The sequence below is a fragment of the Chelmon rostratus genome, chromosome 8, assembly GCF_017976325.1.
Source record: "Chelmon rostratus isolate fCheRos1 chromosome 8, fCheRos1.pri, whole genome shotgun sequence".
In the NCBI taxonomy this organism is placed as follows: domain Eukaryota; kingdom Metazoa; phylum Chordata; class Actinopteri; order Chaetodontiformes; family Chaetodontidae; genus Chelmon; species Chelmon rostratus.
Genome location: NC_055665.1, coordinates 12,366,300 through 12,390,454, shown reverse-complemented (window position 1 = coordinate 12,390,454; position 24,155 = coordinate 12,366,300). Strand labels below are relative to the sequence as shown.

The window sequence follows — 24,155 nt, the reverse complement described above, 5'->3', positions numbered from 1 at the left end:
TGTTACTTGCACACGGTCTGGGTTATTTCATTCAGCAGTAATTACCACGCTTATGGAAAAAAGAACATGTAGTGTGTATGGAGTTTCTTATCAGGCTCAGTCACCAAAAACACTATTCAAAGTGCCTTGTACTGAATTTCTCTTCTGTATTATATTCATACTGAATACTATCAGTCTGTTATTCTTAACTGGAAATCAGAAAACACAGAATAGAGCCATAAGGCACAAAATTCACTTTACAAATTAGAGTCAAATGCTTGAAAGTAAGAATATGCAGTTTTGATGTAACCAATATTTCATTCACTTCTCAAACACACTGTTAACATGTCACAATAGTGACCCCAGCTGGACAGATACATTCGATGCATGGCTCAAGTCAGCTTCCCTCTGAAGGATCGACCCACGATGTGGCCCTGGGACAGAAATGTACGTCGAGCTTATACTAACATCCTGCTTTCACTAGATTTGACTTCTGTCAATTTCTTTGCAGTAATTAGGCACAAAATGCAGACTTGTTTGGAAATATACACTGCCAGCAAAGTCTCCCAAAATTATCGGAAAGCGTGGAATTTTGTGTCAGATTTAAGACCAGATACAGATCCAATAGAGCTTCAAGAATAATGATACAGAGTACATAGCAAGGGCCCGAACATTTCAGAACACAAGAAACGACAACATAAACAGACAAGCAATTAGTAAAGCAAACAGACAGGCTCACATTACTCATTAAAAACAGTTAATGTTAGTATCTGTGGCTTAAATCGTCCAGTCACATTGCAGAGTTAAGAATATTGATGGCACTGATGGGATGAAGGACTTCTTTAATACATTTTAGTTGCCAGAGGAAGTCTATAACGCCTCAAAGCTCAAAAGGCTCAAACTGGCTGAAGAGAGGATGGGAAGTCTGCCACAAAACCTCACCTTCTTCCTCATCCTCAATGCAAAAAAGTTGAGGTGAGGGCTTTTGGTTTGGTTTGCATTCTCAAGAAAATATGAATACTATTTTGAAAATAATAGTTTTCAAAATTTTGTGAAACTGTCAGAGAACTGTTAATGTTACATAATATTGTTTGAGGCCATAACTTATGGTGTTTTTAACCATGCTAGCAGCCATTCTCTAGGGATTCGCATGGAGGGTGTTCTCAAAGTCCTTTCATTGTTATATAACAGCGCCTTGTAAATTTTGGCAGCTTTTCGTATTGTCACATGATTCATCATCTATTCATTTAAATGTTCTTGAAAAATAAAAAGAGAAATTTGGGAATACCAGAATATTAGAGTGGGGATTTTATGGTCTCGTTGTTCATTTGAGTTTGGTCAGATATATTACAGAGATGTGACTTGTGCCTCTTCTTTGTCTTTAAACATTTCCAGAGAGCAACTAAAGGTACAGCAATACTGGGTATCCCTGCCAATGCAAAGATGATCACATAGATCCAGACTGGATATGGCTTCTCCACCAGTGTCGGGAATTTCTCCTGCAAAAACAGACAGGCATGCTATATTTGGAGTTTTAAGGTACATGACAGTATGTTTATCCATAATTTAAGGGAGATCATCTCAAAATAAATTCATATTTACCGTTGCAGGATCCCAGGCTTTGTAAAAGATCCTTTCAGTTACTTTAGTGATTAAATAAAAGACCAAGATGAAAAGCATAATAAGCGGGCTGATGACTCTCCATGACGCCTGCCAGAAGAAGTTCGGTTTGTGTCCGATCATGAACTCAATATCGTCATTGAACCTAGGAGTGACACACATACTGCTTTGTCAACAGTGCGTAGACAAAACAACAGAACAAGCTTCCCCTAATGAATAAATAATAGTGTGGGATGCTTTACCGTGATATAATTTTGTTCCTCTGATCACTTAATTAAAAAAATCAATGCCAATGTCCAAGTGATTATATAAAATCTCCAGGTTTAGGGGTGTTCTTGCCTTCTATCACCATTTCTCATGCTTTAATACCACTGTGGTTTCAAATGGTGAAGGCATGATGAAGGGCATTAATTAAGGAAAAATCTAAAAATCCAAGTAACACTACAGAATTATGAAAACCATTCAAGTTTCACATGCTATGATATATGACCAGTGCGTTATAGGTCGCAGCTTATTTTGTCAGTTTGTTAGCGACTTCACAACAAAGCATTAAAAACAACACCAGGCATTAGAAATTAAGAATGGCATCAACAAATTATTTTTAAAGACATTAACACAAAGAAAACTGAATCTGTGTTTTATTGTCACCTGTCTATCCCATATATGTACACCACTGAGACCATCTCACAGAATGCAACAACTAGCAGAGGGATGGATCCTCCATAGGTGTCAAAGAGTGAAAGCCAATAGTTCCCAGAGCCCTGGAGAAATATCAGACCCACCAGACAGCAGAGCGTACACGTAAGGCCTGAAAGAGAGCAAAGACTTGATCAAATATGCTAGAAATCCTTGTTAATGTGAAATTAGAGAATAGATGTGGGAGTTACCAGTGACAGCCTCTTTTGGCCACGTCTTAGGGATAACTTTGAGGTCTTGCAGTGGTACTAGAACTCCCTCAATGTTCCCAAACATAGAAGACAGGCCCAGACAGAAGAGCATTATGAAGAAAAGGACAGCCCACACTGGTGAGACGGGCATCTTGGTGATAGCCTCGGTGAACACAATGAAGGCTAAACCAGTTCCTTCGACTCCCTAGGCCCGAACAGCACAGTGATACAGCAAAATTGTAGGATAGTATGAAAGTAAAAATTTAAAATCTTGCACTATCTTGATGAAGTCTTACCTCACTGAGAAAAGTATTTAAGTTGCAAGTCTTTAGATCCAGCTCTTGAATAACATCAGGGTATGTTTCATTAAGCTGCTGAACAACCTGATTGTAGTTGCTGTCAGTGATGCTGCCCTCAGCAAGCTCAAACGCATTTAGTAACGCTAGGATGTTTCTAAAACACAAAATTTGTTAAGTTAAAAAGATTTTCACAGTTGATGTACTGATGATGAAGAAAGCTGCATGAGCTTCTAAAATATAATTTCACATAAAAGACAATGTACCCAGAAAGGCAGCTGTCAAATCTCTCTGTTGCTCTGAAGCCAATAATGGTGTAAATGACAGTCGCAGCATAGACAGAGGTGACGCCATTGATGACGGAGATGATCACTGCATCCTGTTCGCAGTTGTTACTAAAGGAACAAACACAATTTTACTTTTACTGACAATGCAGTGCATTTGCCTGTTTCTTTAAATGGCTCGTGTTGAATCAGAGTAACCAAACTTACTGCACTGAGTTGTAGCTGGAGAAGGAAATAAGTCCACCAAAAGCCAGAGAGAATGAATAGAACACTTGAGCACCCGCGTCAAGCCATGTTGATGGCTTTGCCAGCTCTGTTAACTGGAAGAATCAGCAAAGTAGTCAATTATGCATCAACTGTTTATTGCTCTACATGGGCTATGTGTCGCCTCTAGTGAGGAATTAAGACTTGGATCTAAAAGATGTCTTAGACGGGGGTAGAGCCCTGTCTCTCTCTCTTTATATCCACTGATATATCACAAACATATTGATATTGGTATATATGTTGTGCGATATGTGCAATTTTATTTAATTTATTCACAACATGCCAAATGCAGAAAAAGATGCTTGGGTTCATGTAAAATTATTAAATTCCCTGTAAATTTTAGTGTTTCAGTGCACTGATGTCATTTTGGACCATAAAGTTTATTGTTAAACTGTAAAATACCATCCTTCCTCAATTACATATCTTTTAAGCCTTTCATGACCACATTTGAGGGATCATTGCAAAAAAAAAGTTTGTCTTTGTCTTAACAACATAATATAATAACATTAAAACATATTTTAGTAATTGGGTATTGAGTGAATTCTGATTTGTGTTCCACCATAAGTATGATTCCTAAATTGAATTTAAGAAATGCAACTTACATCTGGCGTGAAAAGAAACTTCAGTCCATTCAAAGAACCCTTCAGGGTCAATCCTCTAATCAGAAATATGGTCAGCACCACATAGGGTAGGGTTGAAGTCACATACACAGCCTTAAGAAAATAAAGTATTTGCACAATTACTGTTTAGCCTAATTAAAATCTTCTCCATAACTGTAGTAAGTAATGTGCTGTATACTACCTTCCCAGTTGTCTCAATACCGCGAATGATGCAGATATAGAGCATAGACCATGCACAAACATGACATAACAGTATCCACCACTGCAGACCGCCATCCTCTTCAATCGTTGGAGTTGTGTTCAGGGTCTCCCTGTACCAGAAATAATCCACAGGGGAGCTCCTCTCGCACTCTGAGACAAAGCCTGACAGAATTTAACAACAGCGTGTGTCACTAAGACAAAATCAAGACTTTCTCTAACTTCATTTTCCATTCTGTAGTAACATAGTACCAGCTGTAGCACTACCTGTTAAATTGGCATTCATGGGACATTGACTCCAAGGCAGAGGCTCTTGAAACGAGTTGAAGAAGTACCACAGAATCCAGGCAATGATGGTGTTGTAGTAGAGGCTGATTGTCAGAGATACACACATGGATGCAATACCTGCCAGTGAATGTTTCAAAAGGGTTTCTTTTAGGGCACTTTTCACTAGTTTTAACAAACTTAATGCAGAACGTTTCTTACCAACGCCTGTCAAATACGGATGAATTGTAGCCCACACTCCCAAGCTGCCTCTTCTTAAACGTTGACCAATGGCGAACTCAAGATGCAGGAGTGGGATTCCTTCAAGAACCAGCAGGATCAGAAACGGTATCATAAATGCACCTGGAGAAAAAACAGCGGAACTGTAAATGTTGAGAATAAATCTGTCAAATTTCTATTTCATTGAATGAAATATTCTGTAATTTAATTTGTTTTATTTATTTTTTTTGAAAACTAGATAAAAGTATATCCAACAGAAACCACAAATAAATTCCAACATCTTCATGTGAGTCACTTTGGATGCACGTGAGCACACGCAGAGATAAAGTCAGACAGTGAATGCACTTCGGTTTATAATGCAATGTACAATCCATTTAAGCCTTTGCAGTAAGCACTTTACAAGGGTTTCCCTGCTGGCATGTATACAATTTCTTATCTGAACCCATCAGTTACAAGGCACATTTTTGAGTTCACACTGATTTATGCTGATCTGTTTCACAGCTCTTATCAGGATATACATATAGTCATCACTGGATCAGCGGTCTTTTGAAATTGGTCACTAACTACTTGGCTTGGAGAATGGTGTTAGATTCGAAGTGCTTAATTTGTCCCTTGGGGGAGAATTGAGGCAAGCTAGTTTGCAAACATAAAATCACAGCAAACAGTTCGTTCACACATATAAACACAGTATAAAAATTTCCTGAAAAATTAAGATTTCGTGGCTGACCAGCAGTAAAATGGCTATCCCTTTTACATTGGTTGTCATACGCCTTTTTCCAATGCATTCCTGATGGCACGATCAGCAGACAAATACTGCTGAGAGCTGATGATTTTGTAACCAAACGAAATGATGCCTGTATGAAATGTTAGTATAGATTGTACGTGAGTAATGTTCATGTAATGTCCCGCTGGGTCTTGATTGGCTGGCATGCGATATGGATTATTTTTCTTTTGCTCAGTTATTAAAAATAGTCAAATATGGAATAAGCACAGTAAACCATGAAAGCATCACTTGCCTCCTCCATGACTCTGACACAGATAGGGGAACCTCCAGACATTTCCAAGTCCCACACAAAACCCCACACAGGTCAGCATGTACTGGGCCTTGTTGTCCCATTTTGGTCTGTCTCCAGCCTCTTCCTTCTCCAGCTGGTCCAGCTGCTGATGGGACAATATTCTGTCCTCCAGGCCTGGATTCGGGAGTTTTAACTTCATGATCTGTCAAACACTGCAGTATTGTAGTGGTACAGTAGTGCTCTGTACAGTACTGGAATGTAAATTGTGGCTCACACCGTGAGATCCTATATTATGTTACAGACCTCTGTAATAGATTGACTAGGCGTTGGTGTCGGAGAACATCAGCCACACTGTAGAGGTGTGCAGAATTTGAAGCTAAGCTGAGCAAGCACACAGAATAGTTAACTAGTGTCTTATCTGATGGGGAAGGGTCAATGCACAGACGTTCTTCAGAGGTTTATTGGAGAAAAACAGACATTTTTATAGGATTTATTGTATGGTAATGCTTTAATGAGACAGTTCGCCCAAATGGCAAAAACATGTGTTCTCACTTAGGGGAAGTGTTCCAGTGTGGAGGCTAGGGCTGGGATACAAGCCTCTGTACGTTAGTGATCATAAAAGTATAATTTGGTATAATTTTAAAATAGCACTGAAACATTTAAGACAATACCATCCATAATCCAGCCATGCAAATTTTGGTATTGTGTGCCCAGGGCAACTGGGTAAACATAAAATGAACATGATGATATGTTTTCAGTGTGCACGTGTTTGTATGCACCAGTGTTCGTTGGAGTCACATTGACCTCAGGCTGTTAAAACACATGAGCAATATGAACATTTTACATATACTGTGTTTGTTTAGGTTGTTTCGGCTGATACTGAGGTCGCTAACATGCAGTTTTATAGTCTTGAACCTTAAGCCCTCTAAGCCATTTCTGTTGGCGTTCTGTGTTTTATTTAAAGGGATATTTAGTCAGCAAAGAGACATAAAGTACCTTACAAATTACTTGGGTGACAATTTGAGTTACAATAATTTTCTGGTCAAATTGACTGCAAGGATAAAACATGTCAGTAAATTTACAGGTTAACATACAAACACTAACAAACCCTTACAGTGTTTTGTAGAACAATTTTCAACAGTTTATTCATATGCAAGTCATTCACAGGCAGATTTAAAAGGTTAAGAAAAATAGATGTAATGAAGACATGCTGAAGGTTTATTCTTGGCCTTGGAAAAAGTAGTTTGGCAAAAGAAATTCTTGACTCACATAGCTCATCTCATGGCCTCCATCTGAAATGGTGTTGATTTGTCATGGAGAATGTATCTAAATTAAATGTTAATATATGTAAGAAATCATATTCAAACTATGTTCTGTTGCTGATCATTCAATATCTGTCTGGATGCTTCACAGAAGGAGTTAGGCTGCAGTTTTTGACCAATGCATTAACACAAACCCTAAGATTTTTATGTTTTTGATAACATTTCCTTTTGCATTTTCAGCATCTGCTCGTCAACCTCTTTACGTGCCCTCTGAAGATAGCGACATCTAACATCTATGCTATGATGGGGTGGCTGTTTATCGTTTTACTGAGGACATACTACAAAAAATCCAGGTTGGTTTAGACGTAAACGGTTTCGATGCTGAGCAACCCGTTTAACAATAACTATGAATTAATATTCTCATTACTGTTATTGTTGTTATTATCAGTTGGGTGGTGTGACAATACAGCAAGGTTTCCTTAAAGTTGCAGCTAACAAACAAAGCATGAAACCTACAAGCAGAAGTGATTCAGGAACTTTTCTAACCTGATCTTCCATCATAAATAACTACTGCTATAAATCTACTTCTACCATGATGATGTTATTATGACCCTCTGCTGCCTCTCTTTAACTGAGTTAGCAGTGTCTCGATTATATAGGGTGTGGAAAAATTAAAGTTTGTATGAAAATGAAAGCTAATTTTGGTTTGGGGTATTTTCAATAAGTGGAGGTTGTATCTTGGAGACGGGGCGAGCAGGGCCGACTTCTGGTGGCTTCCAGCGGAGTAACGACCCCTGCTGGACGGACTGCGGTGAAGGGAGCCGTCATTCGCAAATCCTTGGTCAAACCAGCCGCCTCTAAATTTGGAGTGCACGCATATTCTCACTTTTACGGCAAATGCATTGTAACGGCGACTTTATTTTGCCAGGTTTCTCTCTTTCCAAAAACCAGAGCGTTGCGAACTGAAAGTTTTATCCGGAGAGAAGCTATGAAATCTTAACTGTACCGGAGCATCACGCGTACATCACAGTTTAACAAGTTGCAGCGGACTTGGTGAAGTTAGCGGGGGGATAGACATGTGACAGTATTTGGTTTTCAAAATAAGATATTAACGCAAAGCACATAGTGAATAACTGTACACAAATTAGATCATTTGGATGAAAATAGAATATTTCAATCGTTTTTATTGTATCAATTTGGAGGTATTCCAAAGTAAAAGTCCAATATTTTCGCCTTGACCAGGTGAAATTTCTCAACTTCTGAGGCTCAAGAAAAACACATTGTTCTCCCATTTATGAAAATGGCTGTTAGATTTGAGTTCAGCGAGAAATTGCATTTTTATATACAAGAGACGCCGTTCACATGTTCTATTTTCATCTAATAAATCTTAGTTACATGTATGTAGTTGCTATGTGCTTTGCTTAAATGTCTTATTTTGAAAACCGGACATGTCTATCCTCACGCTGATTTCACCAAGTTCGATGCAATATGTTAAACTGTGATGTGTGCGTGATGCTCCGTAGTTAAGATGTCACAGCTTCCCTACAGATAAGACTTTCAGACTGCAACGCTCTGGTTTTTGCAAAGAGAGAAATCTGGCAGAATAAAGTCGCTGTGGACCGTTTCAATGCCTTCGCCGTAAAAGTGCGAATACGCGTGCGCTTCAAATTTAGGGGCAGCTGGTCTGACCACGGATTTGCGAATGACGGCCGGCTTGGCCGCAGTCATCGCTCGGTGAATGGCTGAGTCACTACCGGCACCGGTGCAGGATTTTGTGCACTTCTCATGTTCGCCGCAGGAGGCCGCCATTGCGCGTGTAATATGAGCTGTGTCGGCCGGCTGAGGTCTGGCCGCTGCGTCCCCCTGGCAGAGTTAGTGCTTGAGGAGGGAGCAGCTTCGCATCGCTCTCACAGACCAGGCGCCAAGTGTAGCAGTCCCGTCCGCAGTCTGCCTCAGCACCTCAAACGCCCGCAATGCCCTTGAATAACGCCGCCCCGCTCTGACCAGCTGTATCTCTCAACGAGGCACCCTGGATCTTTACTCCTGGACTGGTGGGTGCACTGTCCTGAGTCATCTGCACTGCGTGGAGGGAATGGAGAAGGTCCAAGGATAACAGAGGGTGCAGGATTTTGCTACTGCAGAGGACCTGCCGGTAGTTCGCCGCCCGGGGGGCTGCCTGTCTGTCAGAGGCTGTGGCGTCGCATCCACTCTTTTCATCATCCCAAATCGCCTTGCATGGATACATCATGGCTACGTTTGTATGCAGGGTACAGTTCTTAGATGATACTGATCCATTTAACAGCACCAATTTCCCCGAGCCTACCAGACCACCTCTGTACACTTTCAGAGAAGATATTCCTCTGATCAATCAGATTGCTGGAGTCCACAGGCAGCTAAAAGCTCCACAGAAGGTATGTAGGACACTTTTTAAGCTCCTGATCATGTTTTTGTTGACGTTTCTTTAAATGAGCTCCAGTGTAAAGATAACAGCTACAAAATAGTAAATTTCCCACATGTTTTTTTTTTTAATGTGCAGCTTGAAAAATACTTTAAAGAGATTTAACAAAGGGTGACCATTTACATTAGTTCACAACACCACCACTGAGTGGACAAAGAATGTCAACAAGTGCCCACTAAGAATGGAAAGAGCTGTGATACAGACAGTCACATTGATCTGTGATACCAGCAGTCAGCACTAGACTTTAAAATATGACGAGAGCTGGAATTTCTGCCCAAAATGTAGTAACAAGCTGCAGTATGCTCCAAGCTTCCTTCTTCCATGTAAACATATGATGCCATATGATGCTGAATGTTGCCACTTAGGGGGGAGAGACATTTAGGTGATACCCTCCAAACAGAGAGGAAACAGAGTAAATAAATTAATTTCCAAAACATGACGGACAAAGAGCGAAAAAACGAGTGTGGAAAAGTCCTGTGAGCTCCTGCTCAGACATGTTTTGATGGGGTTACTACCAAACAAACCTAATGGACCATTGATTGTGCCAGTGACTTGATGCGGTTTGCTGATCTGTGATGCTGATGGAGCATGAACATGCATTCAAACGGTAATTGCATGTACAGTGTCAGTCAGATGGGTTTATGATGTGACACTGTGGAATATTTGGTGCCTTCAGGTGGTATTGGAGTGGAGTAGACGCCCATTATTTGGGTGAGGGGAGGCAGTCATCTGTTAATATTTACTTCAACCACTGTTGCAGTTTCCTTCAGTTTAACCAGCTTTTTTTTAACATTCATTAACTAGACTTGGGGAGAGATTTCCAAATTTGGAAAAGCTTTGTACAGATTTTTAAGAGCAACAAAACAAAATAAAGGAAATACAATGGTGGTATACTGAGTGTATTGATATTGATTGTCTTTGCTTAACAGTTTAACCTTCCCTCAACTTTCAGTTGGGCTCATCTTGAAGGAGCTGGAAAAAAAATTCAAGTCTTTCATGGAAACTGAGCCTGCTTTTCATTTGTGGTATTATGAATGGGCTGGCCTGAAGTCTGTGTAGGAAACCGCTTGTGCTGTTGTCACTATACAGCCCCAATTAGAGTTGGTGAGGTCAAATGCCCAGTTGGTCGGTTGTTGAGGGACGGACCACCCCCCGGATCGTCCTAGATCTGGGGATCTGAATTTCCAACTGACCTCAATCCCACCTCTGAATCCACGTGTATCCAAACATAACTCTCTTTATCCATTATAACTTTTTTTTTGCTGCACCTCTGTGTTGTTGTGTTTGGTCAGCAGCGTCACGTTGGTCTTCGGTCACTCCTGACTGTTTGCGGAGCTGAAACGGTACACATTGTTTTGGTTGCAAAAGTTGCCCTTCCCAAAATCCACAACTGCACAGCAGCTCAAAATAACTAAATGGTCCAGTTTGGTATGGCGTAATTGTTCTGTTTTAGTTTTCCGAAGAATGCACCGACAAATATTGTAAACCTGAAGCCCATCATCTACTTTTTTCTTGTATATCATTTATATATATATTTTTTCTTTTATATCTCTTGCGTGTATTCTGATCAGACTTAGTTCATCCAAACACATTTTCAAAAGGCCTCATCTGCTGACCTTTACATTTAAACAAAGCACAGGGGCCTCTGCATCTGAAGTCAAGTCTTTTATTCAGCATTCATCTCAGTCTGGTTGGGAAGTCGCGTAAATAGAAAGTTAATTAGGGTCTTTCTTCATTCTGTCAGATCAGTTGTGCTCCATCTTCTTTGAGCGGAGCTGCTAAGATAAGTCACGGAGGCCTCAGGATGCTGCGGATCACCACAAGCCTGGCTCTCATTCTGCAGCCCACTCGGTCTGACCAGCGGGATGGGATGGGAACGCTTTCCCCCCTGTTTGAGAGAGGAGAGGGAAGCGAGCAGAATTAAAAACACAAACAAAAGAGCCGATGTACCCTGCACAGTCAACCGGTCTCAGTTTAGCAGCAGGCCGGCTGGACCGCAAACTAGACAGAGAAGGGAGTAGCGGTGGTAGGCTCTGCAGTGCCTGGTTTGTGAGATTTGCTCACATTGGTGGTGAGCAGTAACTTGAAGGAGCAGCCCTTGTGCTTTTCATAAAAAATAACAGGTGGATGACAAGACTGGGAATTCAGTGATTCACACCAGCAAAAATTTGAAGAAGTGACTTTGGTGCGACCCTGCAAATACCTTTGACAACAAACCTGTTGTCTTTGAGCTCTGCCTCTATGGTGCAGGTCAACCTGGTATAAATAGAATGCTGCAAACACATATGGTGCCGAGGGAATCAAAACAGCTAGCATATGCTGTCTCTGGGCTGTTCCTGTCAGTTTCAGTCTGCAGTCTCAACACTGCACGTGTGTGTGCGGTTGTTGTTGTAAATGTGTGTGTTGGATCGGGTTGTACATGGGATGGCACCTTGGCCTTGCTGTTGCGCAGAGTCAGACCTCAGAAGTCACTGTTTTGTGAGGTTTAAACATCAAAAGCCATTATGTGCAGGGTTTATGTTTTATAGCAACAAGGATTTAAAAAAAGAAGTACTTGTTGTGTAGCAACAGCAGCTTCGTCAGGATAGAGGACACACTTTGAAGTTGGAAAATGTCATGCCGCCATGTATCGTAATGCAGTGTGTAATGTATGGTGTTATTGTAGCAGTACTGAACATCCTGAGGGCTGAACACTTTGTGATAGAGCATTTGTGCTCTCTTTTAAGACAGCAATATTCATCCATACCATGCATATTTGGAGTATCTTATTTATAAACAGGCTTTTTTTTGTCACTTCTGTGGATGGAAAGTATTACTGGTCAATGCCTGAGTCAGCCATTTGATTTTTATGCTGAATGCATCCTCCCTGTCAGATGACAAAGTGTCCGTGCTGTTCAGAAACTGCTGGGGTTATTCCCAATCTGCTGGTGATGTCAACACAAATCAACAGATCAATAGTCCTTCCCATGCTTTCTTCTCTGTCAGTGTTTTGTAGTTTGTGGCCTGGTGGCCTTGAGGCCTGGCATCAGATAGCAAAGCAGAATTCAAGGGAGGGAGAATGTGGCCAAGTCTTGGAGAATGGACTCTCACTTTACCAATTCCAATTTTTGGGCCGGTTGTTTTCCTGCCTTTTTTTCCCCCCCCTAAGAAATTACAGAGTCCCATAATGAGAAGTTATGTTAAATGCTGTAAAATACAGGTTCCTCCTTCATGCCTGTCAAAGCTCCTTTGAATTCTTTTACACATTGTTATGCAGAGTTGAGGTTTTGCCGGCCTGTGCATTTTGAAAGGTCGAATCAGCAGAGGGCTCCTTTCAGAAGAATGCGGCATCTGTGGACAGACCCATCCTCTGCATGCTTGACAGAAATGTGAGATTACTGTTGTGGTTTCTCTTTCATGCATCAAGTGTGTTTTAATGTGTTTTAAATCACTTGCCTTTGGAGAGAAACCACAAATACCATCCTCACCTTTATCAAACAAACTTTTGGCTTTTAAAGTGGCTCACTTTGATTTAGAGTATGGTGGAGTTTACAGACAAAAATGTGTAAGGTTGGCTAACACAGGCTTAGCGTTTGCAAAAAAACAACAACAAAAAAACCAAACATCTAAAAGATTGTGCTGTTATCATAAGGCTATGGAGGTTCAAATGTGCAACTTGCACCCAATATATGCTATTTCATTCCAGATGCCTTTCCCCTGTGGAATATAAAGAAATCTGGAGTGAGATAGCAGTTTTTAATTGGAAATTGCATGGTGTTTATTTTTAGTCCTTTCTGTCTTAACTGCCTCCCTGGTCAGTGGACCACAGTATGGTGGTTGAAGGGAGAGGCCAGACCTCAGTGTGTGAGCAGAGCACTTGTGGTTGCTTCTCTGGACTTGGCCATTGCAGGGCCACCGTGGGTTCAAGTCCTGGGCGGGGGACAGCTAAAGAAGCCTCTGCTACTGATAATCTGGTGGCAGAGTTCCTGGATTAAGGGCCATTTATGTGCATCAGCCTGGCATGGTTACGCACAGAAAGACCTGCAACCAGTAATCCAGGTGGATTGTATAATGAGAACCTGAAGTGACACTGGTTGTGAATGTGTGGATTCATGGATGAGGAGATGGGGACTGATTAATGCCAGACTCGAGTCATTCACTTCATCTTTTCTGCTTTTTCACTCTCGGTCTGCGAGTCAAAGCCTTGTGTGAGGAAATGCATTTCTCGGTCCCACAGTTAGCTAATTACTGGTTACTGCTGCAAATTCAGCCCAATGTTTTGTCTATTTCAGGTTGTGATACAGAGCGTAAAGCTGAAAGAGAACAAACATTTTTATTTTGCCCTTTTATCCAAATCCACGAGCAAGTATAATTTAAAGAACTACAAACGTAAAAAGAGGGAAAAAAACTAGAATAATGCACTGAACTGTAATAATAAATCAGATTTTCTTTTTTTAAAGTGACAGCATTGGTACCCAGTTCGTGATGGCTTTTATGTTTGCAAATTATCCCCTGGTATATTTATATTTTCTCCATGTAAGCAGGAACAGCACTATTTGGAATAAACAGAACTAAAGAATGGCGGCGAGGAAACTCAAGACTTCTTTGAATGTAAATGGTTCCGGATGATTAAGAGATCACTGGCCGGCGCAGGATAACACAGCTAGTACTGATTAACACCACGGATATGGCCAAATGAAAACAGGCCAACAACGAGCAAGTGGACAATATATTAAATGATGAACAAATGAACCCGCTAACGTTCAGGACTTGCGATGGTCATATTTTGTGATTTAGACGTTAGCGAGGCCCCTGCTGGATCACATTCAGTAAAATCACAAGTTTCCCTTGGTTTGGTTCAGTGTCACATCACAGATCACACAGGGTCCAGCCACTGGTGGGCGTATACGATTTAGTGTGTCTTCTCCTGAATGCTACATTTCATATTACTGTCGCACCCATTATTTTTAAAGGCATGTCAGTCCATAGGCATAAAAATAGCCGGCCTAGCATCGACCTTTATTCCTGGATTTCCTGTCCATCCAGAATCTGTCCTGCAATCTGGAGAAGCAGTTTCTTCCCTCCTCTGCTTGTGTACAGCATAGACTTTATTTGTTTGTCTTCTTCTCTGTTTACCTGTCTCCACTGCTCTCGTTCCATCTCTCAGTCCGCCTTAGTGTAAGCACATCAACAACAATTGAACCAAGTCTTGTGTGAGAAACAACAGGATTTCCTGAGCGATTAAAGTTTCAGCTGTATGTTGACTGCATTGGCCTCCTTTTGCTTTGCCTCATCTCTTGTATCCTCTCAAAATGAAGATGTTCATCCCTATAATCTCTACAGCTGTAACATTATCAATAATCTCTTGTTTTGCCATGCATGGAAAGCAAACAAGACAGCTCCGAGTCAGAGAGAGACAGAGGGTTGGAGAAAGAGCGAGAGTTATCCTAACCGACCACATGTTTTGTTTCAGTTCTCAAATATGACACAGTCCTCGAGTGCTGTAGTGCAGTAATGCAAACAGAGTGGCCCAACGGATCAAAGCCATCAGAACCATAATGTCTTTCCCAGCCTTTTTCCTTCATGTTCAATTAAGTTACTATCATATGTGGGAGGAAATTGAGCTGCATTAGACCTTGCAATAACCGGTCTGATTAAAAAAACATATGTTTTTACATGTTACATAATGTGTTTACATGCATTTCTCTTCTTTTAAGACAGAAGAGAATCTGGCGGGCTGCTTATTTAGGATGTGTAAATAGTAATTTATGCAAGTGTATCACAGCATTTTCTACTCCACAAAGCTCTCGATATTGACTGAGAAGAGATACAGATATATATCTGTGGGCTGTCGGTGGAGCAGCGCTGTGTCACTCTCTCCACATAATCCTTGTGTTTGCCCTCCTGTAATGGTATTTGTTTTCCTGCCGTCCGCTCCACCGTTGGAGCCGCTGTCCCGTGGAGCTGACAGGCTCTGAGTATAAATAGGTTAATATCTCCAATTTGGAGGTCACCCGGACAAGTGAACAGACACTCTCGTTCCTCATCTCCTTGACCACAGTCAGCTGACGACAGCCATTCAAATCAAACCCCCTCTGCAAAATCATCCTGTGTGATGACGGTTTATCAGAGAAGGAGAGCAGTGTGATAAGAGGCACCAGACTGCCAAACCGCTCCAAATCTGCATGACTTCACTCCAACCTTGCCCTGCTTGTCATTGCAGAGCGCTGACAGGAGCTGATAAAATAACTTTCAACGCGCCGCTGCAGACTAGTCATACCCCATACGTTTGCACGCTGACCCATAAAAAGAATATTGTTTTCTGTATGACCTCAACTAAAAATGAAATCTATTTTTTTCCCCTCACACACCAGTATTGTTGTTGCAAGTTGTGATTTAAACAGTCATCATATCCTGATCAATATGTACACAATTAGAAGACATCGCTTTGCCCTCAGGGAAATTGTGATTGTGATTGATGATTAGGGGATCAATGATAATGATAATAGTCAGATTAATCATTAATAAGGATAATTATTAGTTGTAGCCCCAGTGTGTCTATGAACTTATGTTTTTACTGAAACACAGATATTCACCACAGTCATTCTTCTGTTCCACAGAAGCCACAAGCCAGCTTCTCAAGAACTTGAGAGCCATTTTTAGAAAATTAAACTCCTGATAGAGAGTCTCCCACACTGCTTTGGAAAGGCTGGCTATGGCTAGTTTTCTAACAGGATGTCTTAGTCCCACACCCCCCTGGTTTCACCTCGTTCAGCTGATGTGTGGGTTCTGATCAGATCAGATTGGAGCTGTATTTGGCACAGCAGGACAGTGACTGGACGTTAACATCTGCTAACTTAATGTTTAGCATCCTTAACATGTGTAGAGTGTAAATGACACGATCTTCAGAGGTTTGGTGATGAATCAGTGTTTGACTGTGTCCTCTTCCCATCCAGCCCGATGACTGTGCCCTTCAGCTGTCCCATAATGGAAGCTACCTGGACTTGGAGTCCACCCTGGCAGAGCAGAGAGATGAACTGGAGGGATTTCAGGAGGAAGGAGGGTAAGATAACGATCACCTCTGTCTCTCTTCATTAGCTTTTCCTTCACTATCACCAAACTTTGAAAGCTGGCACTTGCACCATGTGCTGACGTGAAGAACATTCTGCATTACTGCACTAAAGTTGAAAACTGAAATACATTACGGCACCTCTATAAAAAGGTGGTCATATATTCTTTGCACTTCAAAAGGTGCAGCTGGGACTTGTGCCAGAGCAGCTCAGATTGAAAACACAAGAGGGACTGGCACTTCCTAGCACGTTGATAATGTACATTACTTGCCAGGCTTTGATTGCACAGGAATAGATTATTGACGTTATTGCGGTCAAATTAGCTGTTGTGAACCAGAAATAAAAAGTGTTATTCAAGAGTCACTGACTTTTTGACAATCCAACAATCTGGCTTTTAAAAAACACATAAATTTCTCTGCTTTACCAATCAGACATAATCGGTACAATGTGATTACTGTTTTTCAAGAAAGGTCCACGCAAACATTTAGGCGAGATAAGAGGGAAAAGATACTGTATTTAAATCCTTGGTCATGGGGATACGTATTAATATCCTGCATGCCTAATTTGATTCTATTAGAGTGATTTGAATCATAATGATACCCATTTTGTTCCAGGATGAATTAGGGAAATAATCCCTTTTCCGGGCCTCATCTGATTGAGCTCTCCTGCTCAAAAGCTGCTCTCAGGAGGTGGTTGGGTCTGTCGAAGAGCTGAGCAGACAGGCTTTACCCCACCTGAGGGACTCTCGGTTTCAGACGTCTTTCAGCACTTTGGTATTCTAGAGGAAAAATTCCTCTCTTCAGCTCAGGATATGTCATTTTGATAGCTGATAAATTAGTGGAACCTGTTGCTGAATTATATTTGTTATATAGTAAGAAAGTCAGCGAGTGCAGTTGATTTATTTTATCAGTTCTGTGGTGGTATTAGCGCCATTTTTAGTAGACTAACTGTGTCAGAGTTTCCATGGCATTCATCCATTCATGTCCCTGAAAATACCTGGCTGGAGTGGCAGCTGTGATGTCATCTAAACCACTTATGAGGTGTAGACACGTCTCAGGGGTGATCACCCTCATCTCTATTGAATGTTACCTCAGTGCTCTCATTAGACGTGGCCAAACAACAGTTGTACACCCACCACCGAACAGCCGTCAGCTTCTAATTTAGCTGCATTGTTTTCCTGTAATATGCAGTTCAGTGAGGTTCTGTCTTGACATAACTTCAGACCTGGATGAAGAAGAGGTTTAAAATTGTGTTAGTTTCATTTCTGTTTCATCCACGCTCTTTGGCCAGTTACTTTATTGACTCCATATGTTTTCTCATGTACTGTGGAGTATGTTGATATATCGCTCATATGCCGCCCACTTTAGATGATCACAAACCAAAGGTTGGCATGAGAGTTCCTGGTCGGCTGGACCACAAACATGTATGGATTTATTTGTCTAACTTGGAATTCATAAGCTGCTCTCTGGCTTGGTGTTTCTATTGGACGTTGAGATGGCTGTCCTTTCCCAGTTCCATCTGAAATTGTTAGGAGCTTATGGGAGGCTATTGAGAGCTGTGAGGTTAAAGTGGTCCACTTCTTCTCTCGTCAAAGGCCGAGCCTGCCAGGGCCCGCGCGGTGCCAGCTGGCACAGGCTGGTATAGATGTGTGTCATTAAACCCACACAGTGTTGTCTGAGGAGGCTGGGGGTGAAGGTGGTTAGCCAGTTATTTTGTAAAAGTAGGGCAGCTCTGCTCCCTGGCTTTTTATGATGCTGATGTGCCCGTGATTACATCCCCCACCGCTCGGCGTCGTTGATTTGATGAAAATTGAGCTAATAAAAGGTCTGATGAGGCATTTCACCTTTACTTGTTCCATGTTGTTTTTGTTTTCACCCTCCTTTCACTGCATAGTATCTGTCAACAGCAGTCTCCAACTCCAAGACAAAACTTGAATATTTCCCAAGGTGTGTTTTTTTTTTTAAATTTACAAATTGATGTCAAAGTAACACCACCGCACTAACACCAGCTAAAAAACAAACTGTGCTTTTATTATTTTTGCTTTAAGCCCAGCCCACCTACCTTTGGAGAGAAAATAGGACTATGTTCATGCACTTCCTAAGTTCCTGAACCTACTTATCATTGGCCATTGGATCCATCTGTAATTGATATTAATGACAGGTTACATTCCTGAGACGCCTGTGTCATACCTAGTGTCTTTACAAACAGATTAAAGTATGATCCTCTGACAGAGCGCTGCAGAGCCAGGAGATATCCATGTCATGGGAGCTTAAGGGCCATAATCACTTCCACACCATGTTTGAAGCTCAGCTATAGGAGATTGTGACTCATAAATCCCCTGTCCCATCTCTAATACAGTCTCACTTCAAGTTATGAAGTGACCATACAGCCCAGACATGTGCTGAAACATATCTGCTCAGTTTTAGGTAGTCAGTGTGTCATTAAGGTTTGTAGCTATGATAGATTGATTGACCCCGTACGCACAATTTCCTGCATTTGTAGCCCTGGGGTCGAGATGGAGTATGGTGGACGTAGTTAGGATCAGATGTCCTGACATGTGCTTAAAGACATTTATAGCCCTTGAGTATTTTTGGGGATTACATGGATTGAAGAGAGCGAGCCTGTCGCGGCGTTTCGGGGGAACTTGGGTCCAATGTTGGAAACAACGTTGTCTTGAGTGGAGTTATGTGTTGGGCTTGATGTTTTTCACTCAAATATGTGACACTGATTGGCAGATGATTAGTGAAGTTGTAAGTCCTCAAGGATGTATTCCCTGGCTTGTCTTTAGAAGATAACGTGAAGTGGTGTTATTGACTCCAGATGGATTCAGCATGTCAGATGTGTAGCTGAGAACAGCACAGAAGAAGCACAGCATTTCACTGCCCTGGTGTATGTGAAACACATCTGAAAGCTAGCAATTGTTGTGCTGAATATGCCTTGTCTGGTTTTATTGGGTGTTTTTGACGTGTTTGACAACCAGTTAGAAGTCAGGCATCTCAAAATCCAACTGTTCTTGCTCTCTAGGCCTCAGAGTTTCTCATCAGATCCTTTCATCTCTCTTAGGACAGCTCCGCTTTCATTATTTTCATTTTTTTCTGACCCTCTTGGACATTGTTTCGTAGACGCTTGCAAGCACACAAGATTTTCATTTGAGGAGAAAATGCACATTTGAAAAGAACCAGAGGAACCATTGTCAAACACGGTGCGGCTTAAACTTCACGGAGGGAAATAAAACACCAGTTGTCCTTTCTGTGTTTGCAGAGCAGTTTATGGGTATTATTAACAGAACGGCACAGCTTGGTGATTGTTCTCTGTGTGTTTGTGTGTGCGTGCGTGTGTGAGACCTGGTCAGCGATTAGTGAGGCAGTTCCTCTGAGGGAAATGATTCCTGTACATAGTCTGCTAGGCTGATTCCCCATCCTCCTTACCCCTCAGGCACTGCAGGTCTCTCTGTAGCCACCGATGCAGGAGTCTGTCAAGCAGAGGAGTTCACGAGAAGTGCTGAGTCAGCAGACCTCCATGGGGCCTTCTTGTCTGGCATTAATTGGTCTTCGAGGAGAAGCACTACCTTTACTGTATTCCAAGTGTGTGTGCTCACTTTCTGTGGGTACACATTTTGTGCTGTTTTGTAAACAGTGCCAGTAATGCTCCCGAAGATAAAGCCAGAGAGCGTGGAGCTGGCAGGCATCCACTTGTCCAGTTGCTGCAGCTCTGGGTATTAGGATTAAGACCGAGCTTTATGAGGGCGCTGTACAACAGAGCAATGACGGGATAATGGAGACGAATAGAGAAGAAAATAAGGCAGGGTATCTAATTGGCAGGTATAGCTGTTACGTTTCCACAGCTGCATTCTGTAACATTTGAGAGGCAAAGTGATGATGATGAATATCAGACTTAAAGATTCGTAGTGTACTGCTTCTTTTCACGTACAGAATGAATAAAATGGCCATATGTTTCCATTTAATCTTCTATAAAACCATCTAATTATGAGCAGTTGCCTTGAGTAATGGTCAGGAAGTAAAACCTAAGTAAGAAGTAATTGTCTTGGGTAATGGTCAAGTTTATTCGTTTCATGAGATTATTTGAAATAGTCATGGTTATTCAAATGGTAGCAGCAAAGGTATTTCAGAAGCACGATGTTGCACATGATGAATCAGATTTAATAGGAGCTTGGCTAAGTTGATTATACAATACCACCAGGGGAAGAAACCAGAACATCCTGGCACAGAAGAACACCAGACCAAAAGAGGACCAGGGAATTCACTAGGTATTATATCCCAACATGTAGCCAATTTGTTATATGGCTTACATTCCTTATACTTCACATTGTCTCCATAGCTGTGAGCCCCTCCCTTCATAGGCCTGCAGCGGTGTCTGTGGGAGTGTCCAATTTTCATGTTTAATTGTCGAAGGGGGGTCTGAAAACCTCACTTATATTCCATGCACATTTGTTTAATTTGATAATGAGCACGTTGGCCACGGTAGCCTCAGGTCTTGGTTAAGCACAGGGATACTGTTGCAGCCGAGCAGAGAGAAAGCAGACGTTCATGACAACGCGGCTCTGGTTACCCATTTGCCTCAGCAGCATCGTAGAGGATTAAGTTCCTGTTTGCCGTCTCATCTTACCAGTTCAAGTCCATGTTGACAGATGTTGCTCCTGTGTCGCCTCTGCTTGCTGCTGGATATTATATTTAATAAACAGTGAGCATATGCAGACTTCCCCTGCCATGTAATCTGCTTGTGTGCATGTCAGCGCAGTGCCCAAATGACTGGTAGGGGCAGGAAAGATGTCAGTATGTCTGTCTGGCTGCATGTGTGGAGCAGTTACACAGTGATGCTGCTTGTTGGTTGGATGGTGAGGCGGCAGTGTGATCTGCCCTCTGTGCTGATGGACTCTTTCTCTCTCTGTCAGACCCACAGCTGCCTGACTGTCACTAACAGCGACAGTCTGTTGCTGGCACTGCGCCACTCTGAACAATCACACAGCCTTTGTGCAGGCGGCATAAAAGCCCATTTGTCAGAGAGCCGAATTAGGAGGGGGGTTGTTGAGCAACTCTACCTGCTGTGCTCTTGTCTACAGTTGTGTCTGCTGGGTTTGTTTGTGTGCTTCTTATCTAGCCCGGACGTTAAAGGCACAATCTGTGATCCAAAGAGAGTGGCCCCAACCACCAAAATTCAAAGCATGAGATGCTTTGTCTGTCAAGTTATTTGGGACAACACAACAACTACAACCCCAACTCCGAAAAAGTTGGGATGCTGTGTAAATCATAAATAAAACAGAAAGTGATCTGGAGCAACAAAAGACTGGGAAAGATGTGGAACGCTCCAAAAACACCTGTTTGGATCATTCCACAGGTAAACAGGTTAATTGGTAACAGGTGATAGTATCATGATTGGGTATGAAAGGAGCATCCTGGAAAGGCTCAGTCGTTCACAAGCGAGGATGGAGCGAGGTTCACCACTTTGTGAACACATGATTGTATAAAGGATGCTACTACATGTGCTCAGGAACACTTTGCAAAAACGGTAAAGACAGTTCCTTTTCAGATTATTGCATTCTGTAGCGTCCCAACTTTTTTGGAATCAGGAATTTAAACGTGAGTCATTATTTTTTCTTATGTTGCTATAGGTTTGTGTACATTTAGGATGCAAAAACAGGCAGAAATGTTTAAAATATTGAGAGATAGACCCTATGCATTGTAGGTTTGGGTCTTTTAATGGGATTTGTTGACACCAGAAGACGAAAAATTAATGCCAGCCATATTCTTTTAAAAAGGCACATTTTACACCAAGCTTTGTGCACATATAAGAGAGTTGGCTTCTAAGTAGCCAAATTATCTTGTGTGTAACTACAAACTACACAGCTCTCACATTCACTTTCACGATTGAATAGAACTGGGTGGCATTGTTGTCGCCTTTGTTTTGGATCGTCATTCAGACATTGTAAGCAGTTGACAGGATGGTCAGAGGGCCTTTGCATATCTCCATTAACACAGGGGGTGGAGTTGACCTCTGAGCTGCTCCCATCCCTCATTTTTACCTTTGGGGGCCTTTCCCCTGCGCTGTTGCGTGACCTGTTCCCTGCTGTGTTCAAACTGCAGATATTGAAGGGTCTGGCTAAGACTGACTGGTATCATTTGCTGAAAAAGAATTTAGCTCGAAGATCATTTTGCAGCTTTGCACAGTAGCTCCTCAGCTATATTTTCTTGTCAGCACTTGCCTGCCTGCCCCTGGCAAAGTGATGGCTGCCCTAGATTCATCCAGACATTCTGTTTCTTTATCTTGATACAGCGTGTGTGTGTGTGTATGTGTGTGCGTGTGTGCGTGTGTGACCAAAACACACACATTTAAGTAAGCATGCATGGCATAATGTCCAAGTAACGTTTCTCTTTTTCTCCATTTGTCTTTCTTTCTTCACAGGAGAGGCAAGAAACACAGCATTATTCTTCGAACACAGCTCTCCGTCAGAGTCCATGCCTGCATTGGTGGGTAATAAACTGTACTGTAATCTAAACTGTACATTTGTCACCTCTCACTTTATGTTGAATTGTCTTCCTCAGTCTGTATCACCAGTGAGGTATGAGCTTTAATCGCATCCATTACCAGTGGATTATTTTATTGAGGTCCTTGTTGAACTTGCACGGTGGCAGTTTTGGGAAACGGCCTAGAATCTTAATTTGAGCGAGAATTAATAGCATTTCAACAGCGCTGTGAAAAACAGAGCGCTGGCACGGAGCAGAGACTGAGAACATTTTATGTTTTTGGAGTTACTGTGTTCTGTCACTTTGTTTTATTGGGCCTCCTGGTGTCTTTGAGTAATGTGAGGGAACTAGCACAAAGAGCTGAGTGAAAACATATGCAAACACGCATGCACGTGGCATGCGTAGACACACACACACACACACTTACACACACATATACACTCACACAGCGTTCTTATCTGAGTTTGGCTTTTGATTAAACTGAACTTTCACTAACTACAGTGTAGATTTTGGCTTAGATTCCTGTCAGAGTCTAAACTTTTTCCGCATCTTTCTGGCAAGATGTAGCTGATAAATAGGTGTTAATTGTTTTGCTACCGTGTTTAATGCATGTAAGAAATGAACACACGAGCCCTTGTAAAGTAATTTGGCAGTGACTTGTAGGGTCTGTTAGCAAAGAGCGCTATGGTTGTCAGTTGCAGAACGTGGAGAAGCACACATACTCACACACGGTGCCTCTTCTGCAAGCTTCACGTGTAAAAATAACCCAATGTCTGGAAGAGCTATTAGGCTGTAAATTGTCAGAATTTGGTCGTTTTTCCTCCTCTAATGCAGTTGAAGTAAACCAAGGGCCCAGACATTTTTCATTTGAGTGAAGCCACTATGATCTGAGAACTATCTCTAATAGTCGTCTCTGGTTATTTATTCTACCTGCTGATGCACGACGCGTAATGCAAAGACACTGATTTGGTGTTCTGTCATGACAGCTCATTAAACGATTGGTGAGACACAAGAGAAATGAGAAAGACAGCTTCGGCTTCTTCTTGATGAGGTCTAGTTTGCACATGTTCATCACAAGGAGGATTTGTGTTTCGTACTCTTGACACTGTAATTATGTAACTGATACAGTAAACCTACCATATATTGTATAAGCAGGCTTTTCAACCATTGCTAAATTCCAGTTGTTAATGATATTGCTGGGAGATGCTGCCTGATTTATGACACTGGATAGAAGAC

At 41.8% G+C, this 24,155-nt stretch overlaps 2 protein-coding genes across 2 annotated transcripts in view; one reads left to right on the top strand and one right to left on the bottom strand.

Annotated features, from left to right (window-relative positions):
- Positions 1-1,274: 1,274 nt before the first annotated feature.
- Positions 1,275-5,867, bottom strand: slc6a19b (solute carrier family 6 member 19b). Its single transcript, XM_041942335.1, has 12 exons — positions 5,669-5,867; positions 4,635-4,775; positions 4,416-4,553; positions 4,132-4,313; positions 3,933-4,043; positions 3,274-3,386; positions 3,049-3,177; positions 2,783-2,939; positions 2,487-2,691; positions 2,248-2,407; positions 1,582-1,744; positions 1,275-1,478 (listed from the first exon to the last, which is right to left on the bottom strand). The coding sequence occupies exons 1-12, from the start codon at positions 5,865-5,867 to the stop codon at positions 1,275-1,277; spliced, it is 1,902 nt and encodes a 633-aa protein (XP_041798269.1).
- Positions 5,868-9,100: 3,233 nt separating this feature from the next.
- The window catches only part of fhod3b (formin homology 2 domain containing 3b), an 80,085-nt gene continuing 65,030 nt past the window's right edge, over positions 9,101-24,155 (top strand). Inside the window, exons 1-3 of the mRNA XM_041942226.1 lie at positions 9,101-9,341; positions 16,324-16,430; positions 22,858-22,922. Of these exons, the coding sequence (XP_041798160.1) occupies positions 9,177-9,341; positions 16,324-16,430; positions 22,858-22,922 (337 nt within the window). The 5' untranslated portion in view covers positions 9,101-9,176. The remainder of the gene's footprint in view (positions 9,342-16,323; positions 16,431-22,857; positions 22,923-24,155) is intronic.